The sequence below is a fragment of the Petromyzon marinus genome, chromosome 5 (assembly GCF_048934315.1).
Source record: "Petromyzon marinus isolate PM22_M1 ecotype Great Lakes invasive population chromosome 5, UKy_Petmar_22M1.pri1.0, whole genome shotgun sequence".
Classification (NCBI taxonomy): domain Eukaryota; kingdom Metazoa; phylum Chordata; class Hyperoartia; order Petromyzontiformes; family Petromyzontidae; genus Petromyzon; species Petromyzon marinus.
This window is the reverse complement of record NC_133671.1, coordinates 20143100-20158071: the sequence shown is the minus strand read 5'-3', so window position 1 is coordinate 20158071 and position 14972 is coordinate 20143100. Positions and strand designations below refer to the sequence as shown.

Here is a 14972-nt window from a genome sequence, read left to right as displayed (position 1 = left end):
GATCGCAAAAGCCTCCTGCGTGCTAAACCGAGATGACGGCTCGTCCACGTTTGCCGAACCGTCTTCCCCTGGCGAGCCAGGGTACGGCACAACCTCCTCAACGCCCAAGCGAGGCGAATTTCCCAACAACGTCCGTGCGTGCGGCGATCCACCAACCCCTCGCTGCTGCTGCTGCTGCATCCACAGCGCTGGATCGCAAGCAGCAGCCACCTGCAGCAGCAGCAGTAGCGTAGCCACCGCCGCTCGGCCGACAGCAACCACAACAAGAGTTGTTGAGGGCAACGGGAGGCAGGGAACGTGGGCGGTGGAAACGGTGGACTGTGAATAGTTACACGATTAGTTAGCTGTCGAGTAACGGGCAGAAACGCTTCTTGTGTTCACTCGCAGGCGGCTGCAATCCGGATTCTAAATTCGGGATGTCAGCGGTGCCGGCTCGGCACTCTCGAAGCTTCTGAACAGGAGTCCATTTTCCAGCACTCCGTGTGAATCGCTGTGCACCGCTTTTTTTCTTCGTCTTCAGTGTGTTTGTCCTTCCCCCCGCACCTCCGACGAGCACGGTCGGTGACATACCGTGCGAAACGAAGGCACATACGCGCACGCACGCATACACGACGGACGGGCAGTTGGCAATAAGCCCCGCTCGAGGGCGGAGCGTTTGTGAATTCGCTCCTGACGTGAGTAAACGGAGCTCAGCACCTGCTCCCCCAGCAGAGCCAGCTTGCTCTCCAGGTCTCGCTTCTGCATCACGAGCTTCTGCTTGTCCTCGTGATCCTCCTCCAGCTGATGCTCCAGGTGCCTCAGCTGCACGCAAAGACAAGCGGTATACATATATATAAAAACACACACACAGACACACACTTTGATGCGCATGATAAACTTTTGGCGTCCGACGGTTTGACTTTGTCATAAATGTCACCGTTGCATCTGCGGCCCGGTCTCCTAGCGATCGAGAGCTCAGTTCAAGGGAGTCGGCTGTGATGCCACTTTGCGGAACAATTTCCCCGTATTGATGCGCAAACTCCTGCAGCAAATTGCTGCTCCACTTCGGGTGGCAAATTGTCCTCACTTCGGTTGGGGGTCGACGTTCGAAGTGCGGACTGCGACCCTCAAAGGAACGGCGCCGCTCTCCCCGTGCTCCCCCCCTCTTACCCCCTTGATCCGTGGATCAAACAAATTACTCGAGACGCCCGTGTATGGCAGCCAAGAGCAGTTTGTGCAAACGACGTAGCAAGAAGTCGCGCGTTTTACGCAAACGGTCCTTCGCTGACGATGCGCAATGAATGAATTCATTCGAAGCGCAGGAGAAAATATTGACTCTGAACAACCGACCCCCAATCCCGTGATCAAACATGAGGTTTTTTGTGGGTTTGTAGCAGCGCAGTGCACTCACAGACTCACAGACGACACTGGCAGGCAGATACCCAGACACTCACACCACCGTCGTCGGGGAAGAGAGAGAGAGAGGGAGAGCGACAGGTTGTTTTTCAAATGAATCTCGGACAACAGCCGGCGGGCACTAATTGGCCACGAGACGTCACGGACTTGTTTCTGGATCTCGTCCGCTTTGATGACCGCGGCAATGCTTGGGATGCAAAGAAGGGGATTTACTATATAATGATAATAATTACGACGTATTAACCCAGGAGATCGGCACTGAGTGACAAAAAAAATCCTTTTACAGGAGGGTCCCCCGACATTGGGATGTTTGGCCAACACCGATGACCCTGTCTGTGCAGCCGAGTATTTGGCTGCTATAAATGTCCACGTGACGATATGCCACTTCGTTGAGCTATCAATTGTGGCCAGGTCGCTTCTGAAAAAGAGCTACGTAGCTCAGTGGGGCGTTTACCTGGTTAAAAAAAATCGTTTATAGTTTCATTGTTTTAGTTTGACTATGGGAGGGGACCGACACAGAACAGGGAGCAGAACAGAAATCCGAAGGGGATGAGGCAAGAGGATGTGGGGAGGGAGGTACCCGTTTCTGGCAGGTCTGTCGTACGTCCTCCACCTCATCTTCTTTGTTCTCCACCTCTTTCTGGTGAATCTGCTTCATCCTCTGCATCTCCATCTCGTTCCGCAGCTTGTTCTGCGTGTGCAAGAGGTTGGTAAGCGGTGAGTAGTGTGGCCGTCGCAGTCAGTGGTAAACACAAACATCCCCCCGCCCCCCCGTGTAGCGTTAACGGACTGTTGGGGCAAGCGCCGTTAGCGAACAGCAGCGTCTATGAAGGCCGGCACAGCACACGAGGCCGCAGGTGGCCAGCACCACGCCCGGCCGCCTTTGTCTCCCGAGTGGAAATGTTTACATACTGCACCTATAGCTAATTTGAGGCATAGGGGAGGCCCAGGACCAGTACAGATAATCGTCACTGGTGTCGATGGCCACGAGCGGGAATCGATCTCCTGGTCGTAGCGCACTCGTGAATTGGCCGAAAAAATATCTTGATATATGGAGGACCCCAGAGCTTGGAGCGATTGTTGGTAGCGCCGGCTCATCGCGCCCTGGCTGCCGCTGCCTTCTACCTGGGTCTGTGGTTCCTCGGCGATCGTGAGATGCAAACTGCATGAACGGCGATGCTTTGTATGAAACCAAACATCGAGACAGAGGCACGCGGCGGATCACGGCGGTGTCCTCAACCCCCTCACCTGCTCGAGGAGCTGGATCTTGCCCGCTTGGTCGTCCAGCTCCTCCTCCTGATCATTGACCTTTGCCTCGAGGTCGCGGATCTGCTTGCGCAGGCTCGCCAGGGAGCCCTCGTCGTGCGAGCCCTGGGTGGTCACGTCCAGCAGCTCGTTCTCCAGCTGCGCCACCTTCTCGTTGAGCATCGTGATGTCAAACACCTTGTCCTGGGGGCGAGCGCGCGCACGCACGAACGCAACACGCGGAAGTTTTTCCACTGACGGGGCAAATATGTGCACGGAAATTTTTTTTTAACGGGGCGGTGTCAGGGGGCAAACAGAGAAAAATGCTATGATCGTCCGCTCAGACAAATCACCAGGCTTTCGGCCTTCACGTGAAGATGAAGCCGGAGGTGTAAACATTCTGACTCGTGAGCATCACAGACACCTGAGGCCGTGACATCCAAAGAAGGGAGCCGTGAACTTGTCGACAGCTGACTTGCTTCTCTGTGCATGCGTGCGTGCTGCAATGTATTTATGTGTACAAAGATTCCCTGCGTAGGCTTGAACACACCATTCGGGGCAAGTGCTGTTAGCGAGTCGGCACGGCACGGCACACGCGGGGGTGGACGGTAAACGCCACGGCTGACCGCCTTTGTCTCCCCAGTGCTGGTGTCTACACACCGTACCAGGTACTTCTATATGAAGGCCGAGTCCCAGAATCGGTTCAAATATTCGTCGCTGTTGTTGGGCCGCGAGCGAGCATCGAACCTCGGGTCCCCGGGTTCGCAGTGCGGCGGTGCGGCAGCCGCTGCACCACCGCTCCTCCACACATTTCTATTCATGCGCACGTGTGCGCACGTAGCATGCGTATCGTGCCACGCGCCGTCTCTCGTCACCTCCAGCTGCTGGTTGAGGCTGCTGATCTCCAGGGAGATGACGTCGCGCTCGTGAGTCAGACGCTCCCTCTGGCTCCGCTCGCGGCTCGCCTCCTCGAGCGCCTGCGCCAGCTCGCCGTCAAACCTGGCACCGGCGCCCAACCACCGGGGTAGAGCGGTAAAAAGCACGGTTGGCTACGTACGGTTCGCGAAAGAAGTTCAACGTACACGCGCACGTAGCCGATCCCCCGTCGGTGACATTTAACGACAGCGGCAGCGAACGTCCCCACAAAGATTTCGAGTCACGTGGCCGCCCCTCCCTCTGGGATGGATGTCCACACAGGAGCTGTGGACAATACCCGCGCCACGTTCAGAATCGGAATCAGAATTATTTATTCATACCGGAGGAGGAGTCCCATGAGCTATGAAGCTCTTTTTCACAGGTATTCAGTAGGGGCACGGGTTCAGAACGTTACAACAACAAACGATACAAAAACACGGTGGGAGTGCAAAGTATAGGAAAGGTAAAAAAAATCACTTAAAACAATATACAAATAAAACGAAACTATGTTTCATCTTACCAGCTAAAGCACACTGAGCCATTTGCTTCTTTTTCAGAAGCGACCTGGCCACAAATGATAGATCAATGAAGCGGCTGATCACGTGGGAATTTATAGCACCAAAATCATGTAAATAGTGTACTGTACTAATCTATATTTCTTAATACAGTAACACCTTGGATTGCGAGTAACTTGGTCTGCGAGTGTTTTGCAAGACGAGCAAAAATTTTAAATAAATATAAATTTGATAAACGAGCGAGGTCTTGCAATACGAGTAGTACGTATACGCTTTGTCTGCCGAGCGTCACGTGATCACAACTGATATACGAGTGCTTTGATATACGAGTGCTTTGGATTACAAACACGTTTCCGGAACGAATTATGCTCGCAATCCAAGGTTTTATTATACTTTCTGATCCACCCCTACTGGACATTTATGAAAAAGAACTTCATAGCTCATTGGATTTCTCCAGGATAAATAAGAGATTCTCATTATGATTATACTAAACCAATACTTTTCCTGGCACAGCGGGGTAATGGGAAGCAGCGTGCTGGGCTCGCTATCCAGAGGTCGCCAGTTCGATTCGACCTCCCGGCGCGGCAATTGTGATGACGGTGTGAGTCTCTTAAATCCCTGAACGACTGTGAAGGTTTTTCATGACACAGGGAAATCGTCTTCATCCAGCAGTGGATAAACCACGGCTGATGATGCTCATCATGCCGATTTGTGATTTGTTTCGCTGTAGATTGAAACAAAAGCTGTTGTTGATCGAGTTAACGCATAACGATTCGCATAATTGTCTTGCTGTTGACCCAAAATGATTTAGTTGATCTTTGCGAACGTGGCCCTTACGCCCAGGGATGCGCTAGATCACAGCCCACACAGAATAAATTAACGTAGCACATGAATTGGAAAATTGCAGAAACCTGAGGATAAATTCATCGCGCTTGGTGAGGCGCTTTCATTTCTTTTCCTTTCGGAAACCTTTCGAGGCTTTGTTTGTCAGTGAATAATCATAACGTCCGTGGGCCCAGATGGATGGCAGGGGATAGAGAAAGGGGGATAGGAGGTGGGACAGTGGAGAGGGCCTCGAGGGGGTGGGGGGGAGGGGGGGGCTGGGTGGCTCAGGATTCAGAATGGCACCCACAAGATCTTGGGTTCTCATCCAAACGTCAGTCACCCATTATGAAGCCATTTTCTCAAGTGCAGCGAGTTGGCCACAGCCCAGTGCGCCAACGGCTGCACCGAAAAAAGATTTCAGCTTTGCGCTTAGTTTGGCCAAATTCCACCCGCTCTGAGAATGAAAAACATGTATTTGACTGCCATGTGACTGTAAGATTTGTGTGTATCATGGCGTGTGGGACAGTTCACCCCTCCCCCCCCCCCCCCGAGTGTTTACCGGACGAAAAGAGGTCACCCGAAGGGACGTCAGAGGCAGTTCTGTGGTATCTGCTTCTGCACGCCGTTCTCCAGCACGATGGGTTATACCGCCGCTCACCGTCGCTTTTCCGAGCGCGCACTAAAATCCCCGCGAGCCACGTCGCCGGCGAGAGAGCAAGGCGGATAAAACTGCTCAGGAGGACAAATTAAACTGAAACACTGCCTCGATTGGGAAAATTATTTGAAAACGTCGTTTTTTGCGCGGCGGTTTACTTTGAGGATTTTGCTGTCGTCCCCGCAGCTCTCTCGCTCTCTCCCAAGCTTCGCTCGCCGACCCCCGACCCCGAACCCCCTCACCCCTCACCCCTCGCCGCCGCTCCCCCCCCCCCATCCCCACCCCCGCACGCGTCGCTCACTTCTTCTGCTTCTTGTCGAGCTCGTGGTTGCGCGCCTGGTGCGTCTCCATGTGGAGGCGGCAGTCCTGCAGCTCGGCCCCGAGGCGCTGGCACCGGCGCTGCAGGTTCTGCAGGCTGCGCTGGGCCTCCTCGCCGCTCGATTGCAGCTCCGTCACCTGCGGCGGCACCGCGGCACGAGCGGGCGCGCGGCGATCACTCAAAGAGTTCTTAACGTGCCGTTCACAGCCCCGTCCAGAGATTTACGTGCTCGTAAACGATTGGTTTTGGAACCCCCCCCCCCCCCCCTCCACCATGCAAACGCCTGGCCCGAAAATACGGAGAAATTACCAGCTGGGGACGGTGGTGTCGGTGTCGGTGAGACGCGGTGATGGCGCCGACGGCGAGCGTGCTCGCGGTGTGATCACGATTCGTCATTTACTCTCGGGCTAGGCCACGTTGTCATGGCCTGGCGATAATGTACGTCGTGAAAACCGAACTGCACCACACGCAAATGGTGTGCGTACGTATGTTGAACTTCTTTCGCACCATACGTAGCCAACCGTGGTAGTCGGAGGCGCGGGGCAAATTGTATTCGTCACGAGCGTCAAGCGCTGAACACGTGAATGTTTTACCTTTCCGAGCGGAACGTCGTTATGCAACAGAAAAACGCGGTATGCCTCGCCTCATTACGGTGATGACTGGCGCGTGTTAGTGAGCGCTTTTGTTACGCGTGGCCATGGCTCTGTCGGCTGGGCCAAGATCGTGATCACGTGGCCCAACGCAAACAACCCATGAGCAAAATCAAATCAAATCCCGAGCACGTTCGGTCCTTCCGGTGCCCTCCTGGCGCGAGGCCACCGGGAAGGCGTCGCGAGCGGTGGTGGGGGATGGTGGGGGGGGGGTTTGGAGGGGGCCCATGTTGCAATGTGGTTTCAAGCTACGTAAAAATGGAGGATGGTGGATTGGCTTGGAGATTATTTCATCCAGAAGTGAATAGATCATGGCCCACGACGGCCTTAGTAAGGGTCAGCTGACCTGCACTCTCGTTTGCTGGATCTGCACGTCGATCCGGCGATCGCCGTGCCACGGCAATGTTCCGTATTACTCCTCATTCTCACATCGACCTTTCACCATGGGGGAGTGGAGGCGGGGGGTGGTGGGGCTTAACAGACTCATGAGAAAAAGCCAGGGGGAAGGGGGCAGTGAGCAGCCATCCGAAGCCTCCACTTCCACCCCAAGGCGCCCTCCACTCCCCCCCCACCATCTGCCCTGAAAACCCAGCAACGACGCTCACGGTGGGAACGCCAGAGGTCACGACACGCGCGTCAAGCGGCCCGGGTTCACCGCAGCAGGTGCAACCGGGGGGGAGGGAAGTCGCGCGGGAACTCATGGACGGCGCAGCGGGTCACAGGCAGCACCCCCCCCCCCCCCCCGTCTCTCGCACACGTGCCCCGCGTGGAACGTGCTCGGCGGTTGGTAGAGCGAGTGGGCGGGGGAAGCGGTGGAGGTGGTGGTGTTGGTGGCGGTGTGGGTGTGGGGTGCGGGGGAGGCAGGCAACCCGGGAGGCCACAAACGAATCCCTCCTGCCCCACGGTGAATTTCTCCCACTTCGGCTTCCGTGAAGAGGTCCGCGCGGTCGAGAATTTGCTAAACGAGTCACAATCAGCAGCTGGCGCGAGCTCGCCGTTTAATAGGGGGCTTCCTTACGGCCACCGCGGCGGTCACACCGCAGGATATTGCCGCATAGTTTCGTGAGAGGAGTCGAAAATTATTTGCGGCTTATTGTGCCAATGCCCAGTTAACTGGCAGATCAGGCGATTTAAAAAAAAAGTTTATTGAACAACGGAAAGCACATTTTTTTATCCGAGCGTCTCCAAGTGAAAGGGAACTGCACGGCAAGCGAAGGCCACGGTTATATAACCCCACCACCCTCCCCGCCCCCCCCTCACCCCCCCCTCACCCCCGTCCCCCCCCCCCACTTTGAGTGACAGCACAAAATATTATCTCTGGGGAATGAGCGCAGCAGAGGGGCCAAGTGCCATTCCACAGGTCATTTACAAACCATTAATATTCCTCCGAATTCAGTTTTAATCAGTTAACACCCGGGCGAGATCTCGCGTCACGGAAATAACGTTCCACTGCCGCTTGCGCCGCCCCCGCTGCCACCGCGGCTTGTCAAGGGTCTCGGGTGCCCCTGTGGGGTGGCGGCGGCGGCGTCGGTGGTGGCGGTTAAAGTGGCGATAGCGGTGGTGGCGGTGCCCTGGCAAGGTGGTGGTAGCGGTGGCAATGGTGCAATCGTGGCAGTTGTGGTGGCGACAGCGGCGGTTATGGCTGTGGTGGTAGTTGGCAGTGCCGGCGAAAATGATTGGTGGTGGTGGTGGTGGCATCGCGGTCACTCGCGCCGCTCTGGACGAGCGGGGACCCTGCTCGTGAGGGCTGAACCGGCGATGGCACGGTTTAGCGGAGCGCAGCAGAGCCGTTCAGTAGAATTGGACATCATTGGGGAGGCAACAAAAAAAATATACAATTTAGAGAGGTACAGGAGATTAAAGTGACACGCAGCCAAAAGAATATTGGTTTCAATTGAAGAATTGAGATGATTGGACCGAATTGAAATTCCATTTCTATATATATATTTTTTTTAACAAAGCTTTGTTGGGATTGCTTGGATGGTTGAATATCTCGGCGAGTGGCGTTCAAACCACTGAGCCAGCGTGAACGGTTCGAGAGTTGGTGCTGTTTGTTGCTGGCCTCTTAGCCAACCGAGAGTTTGTTCGTCAATAATCAGCAGCGCTCCCACCTTGAGGTCCAGCTGTTTCTTCTGCTGCTGCTCCACCTCCACTTTGTCCTCCATCTCCTGCTGCAGCTTCTTCCGCGCGTACCCGTTCTCCCGCATCGCTCGCTCGTACCGTGACTTCCACTCTCCCCCTACAGGCGCGACGAGAAATCATAATAATAATGTATGGATGTCTATTCCCTATTAATTGTCTGCAATAATATCAGACCGTGAGATATATATATGTATGTCCCTCCCGTTTTGGTGGTCCCTGTGATGGACAAGTTCCGACATTTCGAGTCTTGAGATGCGAGTGGATGTTTTATGCATTTTTGGTAACTTGTTTGGCATGGCCACTGGATCAAGGAATGAGATGTTCCTTCCCCTCCCTTTCCATAACACGCGTCGTGCAGCATCAATCGCCAGCGGCGCAACTTTCCGCGGAGAGCAATACATCACGGCAGATGCCGCTTAGCGCAATCATTCAGGGCAAGCAGGCGGGCGGGTGGGCAGGCGGACGGATGGATGTGCGGGCGGGCAAGCGGGTTTTGGCGAGCAGGTGGACGGCTGGGCGGTCGGGCGAGCGAGCGAGCGAGCGAGCTCGACTTTTCTGCGATTTAAGTTTTTGTTGTTGTCCCTGGTGCCGGCCAGGGGATCTGCAAGGTCGCGTCAGCGTGGAGGGCTGGAGGGGAGAGGAGCCACACGAGGGGCGGCCGTGGCTCGGGTGGGAAGACGGATGAGACAGGAATGGCCGCCCCCCCCCCCCACGCGGCGACCTTGGTGAGAGACATCGAGACGACTCGTGAAATCCCTCATGCTGACGGGGGGGGGGGGGGGGCAGGGGGGAGAACCCAACAACTACGGGCAGTGGGAATTTCGCGTCGCGCAGATTCGGTAACAGAGGGGAGGGGGGCGGGGCCTGACGGAGCTGGCACGGCCTGATCCTCCGTAAACAAAGCGGCGAAAGCGACGTCGCTGGGCCGCGTCACCGAGACGGGCGCGTTCGAGCCGCGTGGCGTCGCGGTGGCGCTGGCGCGTGGCTCGGCATCGACGGGTCATACCGTCGGCCCCGTCCATGCCCGAGCTGGCCTCGGTGGCGCGCAGCATCCGCGCCTCCGACACCTCCATCTCCACGGCGGCCGTCCTCTTCTTCAGCTCCTCAAACCTCACCTGCAACCGGAGGCGGCACGGCGGCAATTCATCCATTCATTATTCAGGCGAGAGTACCCGCGTATCCTGCCCCATCATTGCGGCTTTGCCGGTGTCCGAGAATGTACGTTGCCCACTGAATACGCTCCGTATTTGGGCAACTTTGAAAGTTACAATACAAGAAGATTATTGAATTTGAATCTACATCGCAATCGTCGCCGGCTTCCTGCGAGAACTTGGCAGGGCCCTCCTGAAAAAGAGTCAGTGGACTGCGTGAGCCTTTCCTGGATAGATAAGCGCAACAATAATATTTGTTCGCCGAGGAATGACATTTTTTTCGTGAAAAGTTACGTCCAAATCGATTAAATAGAGGCCCCCCTTCCAATTCTCCCCCCTTTTCGCAGCCCGGTGCCTGGGCCCCTCCAGCCTGTGGGTCTGCTCAATACCAACACAACTGGTGTGGAATAAATGGACGCACACAAATAATTTTGTTGCATGTATCAATAAAACCAAAAATCCCACGATGGAAATTCCGTGGCGATGGAACGTCTTTCGTTTTGCAAGGGTGGGACCCAAGGGGAGAGGCGGCCCCAGGAGAGGGAATGGGGGGGGGGGGGGGCCTTACCTGCACTTCGCGTAACTCCTTCTCCACGCGGAGACGCTCCGACACCTCCACATCCAGCAGCTGCGCCGTCGTCTCGGAGAGCCGGCGCTCGTCCGTCAGCTCCGTCTGCAGCTCCGTGACCTTCGCACCGCGCCGACGCCACCGGTCATCCCGCTCATCTCAACCCCCCTCGACAAAATCAACCCAACGGGGCGCGCGGCCGGCGAACCGACGCGGCCGGCGCCGGCCGTCTTTGACGCGAGCGACCGCGCAAAGGACGGCTGACAATTGTCGGCATCATCCTCCAGGACAGACGAGACGGACCACGGCACCCTCCACCTGAGTGGCGTAGCATGATAAGCATGGGTCCAGGTGCACCGATTTAAATGTGGCACATCCCCACTCTCATATTTCTCCCTCCCCCCCCCTCACCCACCCCCCCCCCCCTCTCTCTCCGTAGCCTAGGCCGGGGTCCAGGTCCATCTACTTTCCCAAACGTGGTGTCGGGGGCGGCCTGTTCGTGGCGGACGGGCCCGCACGAATCGTTCGGCGAGTGTTTGGGCACACTTCCTGGCGCTCGCGTGTGCCGGTCGGAATCACGGCACAGGGGGGGGGGGGCCCATTAGCGGCCCCCGCGGGCCGTAGAGGTCGCACCGCAACCCCGGGCCGGCGGCGATGGCCGAGGAGGCGCGCCAGATCCACGGTGGCGACCGCCGGCTCGGCGCGAACCCACCTTGCTCTCCAGCCGGTCGCTGCCCTGCCGCAGCTCGTGGCGATCCTTCTCCGACTTCTCCAGGCGGCCGCGGAGCTGAGCCATCTCCTCCTGCCGGCAGAAACGCGAGCGCTTTGGTGAACGCGTCGTGGAGAGGGGCGGCCGGGTCGCCCGTGGCTCGGGGTGGGGTGATGGGTGGGGGAGGGGGGAAGGATTATATCGTCGCGTCGCATTGTTCTTTCCCACGACAAGGAAGTAGAACGGCAGCGTTGGCACGCGGGATGAGCGACGCCGCAGTGCCAGGTCGTGATGTGCCGGGCCTAGCGCAAGGCCTCACCTCCTTGTACTTGGCGGGCTCCTCCGAGGCTGCGGGCGGCACGAGGGGCCGCACGAGAGTGAACGCGCGCCACCAGTGCCACTGCCGCACGCTCTCCATCGCACGGAAATTCCTCTGCAGGCACCGCACAGCCAGATCCTGGACCTGGGGAGAGAATACAAACAAGATTCATGATTGGTGACGCGACCCCACCCAAATGATCAATTATCAATCAAAATGGTCAGTGCGAATAGCGTGCCAGACAACATGAGAACCATTGATCGGAATTAAGTTGTTATTATTTTTAAAATTGGGCATACTTAAATGTTTGTAATTGTTTGTTGTTGTTATTGCGATGAGTTCAGACATATCGAATACCCCGTGCCATCCCGTTGTCCTGAATGAACAGTGGTAGAGTTGTGTCTTTGCCCAATCATGGCCCAGCTTGGCCCGTAAACTCAATAAATAACAAGTCTATGGGCAATGTAAGTCTATGGGCAATGTAAATCTATGGGTAATGCACGACTTCAAAGGCTGAAGCAGCATCAGCACCAAATAATGTATAATTTTTTATACCGCTGTTATTTTAGAATGACGATTCACTTTTTTACTTCCATAAGCATCCGAGCTCGTGCTGATATATGGTATGATGAAATTGGGTGGGGGGGGGGAGGGGCCCTCTCGAGCTACGTGGGCGCCTTACGTCTGTGCACTGCACCTCACCATCCCCGCACCTCTATGCCCCCCCCCCACAGCTGCCACGGCCCCCCAGCCCCCCGGCACCTTTCTCTTCTGTATCCACTGCCGCACGATCTTGCCGCGACACAGCGCCTGGAAGTTGACGATCGTCTCGCAGATCTGAGAGTCCCGCAGGTATTCCAGACTCGCCAGCACTCCGGCTTTGAACACAACCTGCTCAGGGGGAGGGGTTGGTCGGGAAGGCGGGGGGGGGGGGGCAGTTCAGGTCGTGCAAGGACGGACACAGCCCACAACAGATGGCGTCGAACCGCTGCCAAGCCGAACATATTGCGGTGGCGCCTGCCACTGGCCACTGCGACCGCCCGCATCGCCGCTCCCCGCGGCCGTGCCACGACGAGGCCACGGCACGCATATTACAGCGCTCCACGTGCCGAGCCCGGCGCGCGTACCCAGCAGCAGCAGCAGCACCGCCATCACCGGCAGCACCGGCAGCACCGGCAGCACTGCCAGCACCACCAGCACCGGCAGCACCGGCAGAACGCGAAGGAGCTGCGCGTGCCCAACTTCTAGGGCAACGTGGTGGCGAGATGTTAACTACCTCGCCTGGAATGCATGAGGTCGTGGGTTCGATCCTGACCCGGATGCCTGCTGTACATTTGGAGTTTGCACGTTAATTCTCCCCCGTGGTCGTGTGGATCTTTCTCCAGGTCCTGCGGTTTTTTTGCCTCCATATTTAGACTCGACATCACGCGTTCAGAGTATTTGGCCGCTGCCATGAATTTCCACGTGACGACGATAAGCCACTTCGTCGCGATATAATTTGTGATGGGCAGGTCGCTTCCGAGCTAAGAGCTATCTTCTTGGCTCAGTGGGACCTCACCTGGTAAAAAAAAAAAATTAGAAATGGTTTAGCGTAGGCCCTGGCCTGCCCTCTGGTGGGGGCGCCCGACATTGCGGTTGGATCGTGTTGACCGATGCCCAACCGGTCGCGGGGACGGCGGCCCCGTGCGGGCGATCGCGACGGGCGATGCGGTTGTTTATCAAGCAGAGCTGGTGACGAGCCAGTTAACGATGAACGTTTCGGGCTGACGTTGGGTTCAACGGTTGGAAGCACCCGCCAATGTTTCTGGAACTGAAATGTAACCGTTGCTATAAGTCGAAGGGTTATAATCTTGAGCGAGCACGACTTACGCGAGAGGGCATTTATCGTTCAACATTGGTTCACGTTTGTGCAACTTTCACGATTCCCCACGCGCGGCGCAAAAAAATTTGCCATCGCGCCAATTTTCTACGTTGCTTCATTTTCCATGAATTCGATTTGATTCGATTTGCCTTGACCATCTGCGGGCGGGCCAGGTCACCGTTGCAGACGAGACTGCACCCTTGGCATCTCTTGGAGCGACCCGGCGGATCTTTGGTGAGCGTTGACACGACTCAGGGGCCTTGCGAGGGGGTCAGCCGAGGAGGGAAGGGGCAGTGGGGAGGAGGCGGCGGCGGCGGTGGCTACCTGGCTGACGCCCACGGCGTACGTGCTCCGTTCCAGATCCAGAGCCTCCAGGAGTTCCTCGGCAGCCTGCGCGGAAGACACCGTGGCGATATTTCAAGTGAGGGACATTTAACAAAAAATGTAACGTGGATGAATCGTGTTGATTTATTCATCGCCGTCGCGTCGCAAGACGGCGAGAGATGGCGGCGGGCTTGGTGAGGCCTCAGGGCTGCCACCTCTGAGGAGGAGAATAAAAAAACCCCGGGATATATCTCCTGTTCCACCATCCCACAATAGTGGAAGAGGAGACATATCCCAGAGGAGAGCCACATGTAAATACATCGTCTGGTGCAGTGTGTAAGAATATTTATTATTATCGTCATCGCTATCATTACAGTTTTCCAAGGACAGCGGCAGCTACCTCCTCAACAAGAGGATGCATCATGGGAAAATCAAGACAGGTGGCAACCCTGGGAGGCCTTCATCCATCAGTGGATAGATGATGGCTGCTGCTGCTGATGATGATAATAACGACGATGCTGATAAAATAAGAGAGACAGATGAAAATCAATCGGGAGATGGCCAAGGTCAGGGATCATTCACACACAACTCTGCCGGTTTTCACCGCCAGCTTCACGCGTGGTTCGTAGTTTACACGACGACCCCAGTTTAATTCCTGGTCACGGCTAACATCAGTGGCGAGTGACATCCGACGTTCTGAACCGGGGCTGCCCTCTCCACCACCCCCCCCCCCCCCCCACCGTTCCCCAATCTGCAATGACCAGAGTGGTGAAGTACGGTTCAACCGGTGTGACGGACACTGCACGGGGAAGGCCTTCATCCGATATTGGATTTTTCTACTGGGCGGCACATTATGCTTTATTATGCGAGCATTGGCGGTATTATATGTGTCCTAGTTTCCTGCTCTCGTGCCCTTTTTAGAATACCATTAAGAATTGACATCGGCCACCCACTCGCCCGATCACTCACTCGTCCGCTCGCCCGATCACTCACTCGCCCGCTCGCCCGATCACTCACTCGCCCGCTCGCCCGCCCGATCACTCACTCGCCCGCCCGCCCGCCCGATCACTCACTCGCCTGCTCGCCCGATCACTCACTCGCCCGCTCGCCCGATCACTCACTCGCCCGCTCGCCCGATCACTCACTCGCCCGCTCGCCCAATCACTCACTCGCCCGCTCGCCCGATCACTCACTCGCCCGCCCGCCCGATCACTCACTCGCCCGCTCGCCCGATCACTCACTCGCCCGCCCGCCCGATCACTCACTCGCCCGCCCGCCCGCCCGATCACTCACTCGCCCGCCCGCCCGATCACTCACTCGCCCGCTCGCCCGCCCGTCCGCCCACCCGCCCGCCCGCACTCAGCTGAATATATCGCTTG

At 56.7% G+C, this 14972-nt stretch overlaps 1 protein-coding gene across 5 annotated transcripts in view; it reads right to left on the bottom strand.

Moving 5' to 3' along the window:
• LOC116939194 (unconventional myosin-XVIIIa-like) overlaps positions 1 to 14972 on the bottom strand; it is a 155400-nt gene that overhangs the window by 23893 nt on the left and 116535 nt on the right. For all 5 annotated transcript variants that reach the window (XM_032947316.2, XM_076062476.1, XM_076062478.1 and 2 more), the window contains exons 25-36: positions 13594 to 13659; positions 12171 to 12299; positions 11409 to 11552; positions 11093 to 11182; positions 10381 to 10500; positions 9668 to 9776; positions 8631 to 8758; positions 5852 to 6006; positions 3516 to 3639; positions 2644 to 2844; positions 1976 to 2086; positions 697 to 801 (exon numbers count right to left, since the gene is read on the bottom strand). In XM_032947316.2, the coding sequence (XP_032803207.1) occupies positions 697 to 801; positions 1976 to 2086; positions 2644 to 2844; positions 3516 to 3639; positions 5852 to 6006; positions 8631 to 8758; positions 9668 to 9776; positions 10381 to 10500; positions 11093 to 11182; positions 11409 to 11552; positions 12171 to 12299; positions 13594 to 13659 (1482 nt within the window). The remainder of the gene's footprint in view (positions 1 to 696; positions 802 to 1975; positions 2087 to 2643; positions 2845 to 3515; positions 3640 to 5851; positions 6007 to 8630; positions 8759 to 9667; positions 9777 to 10380; positions 10501 to 11092; positions 11183 to 11408; positions 11553 to 12170; positions 12300 to 13593; positions 13660 to 14972) is intronic.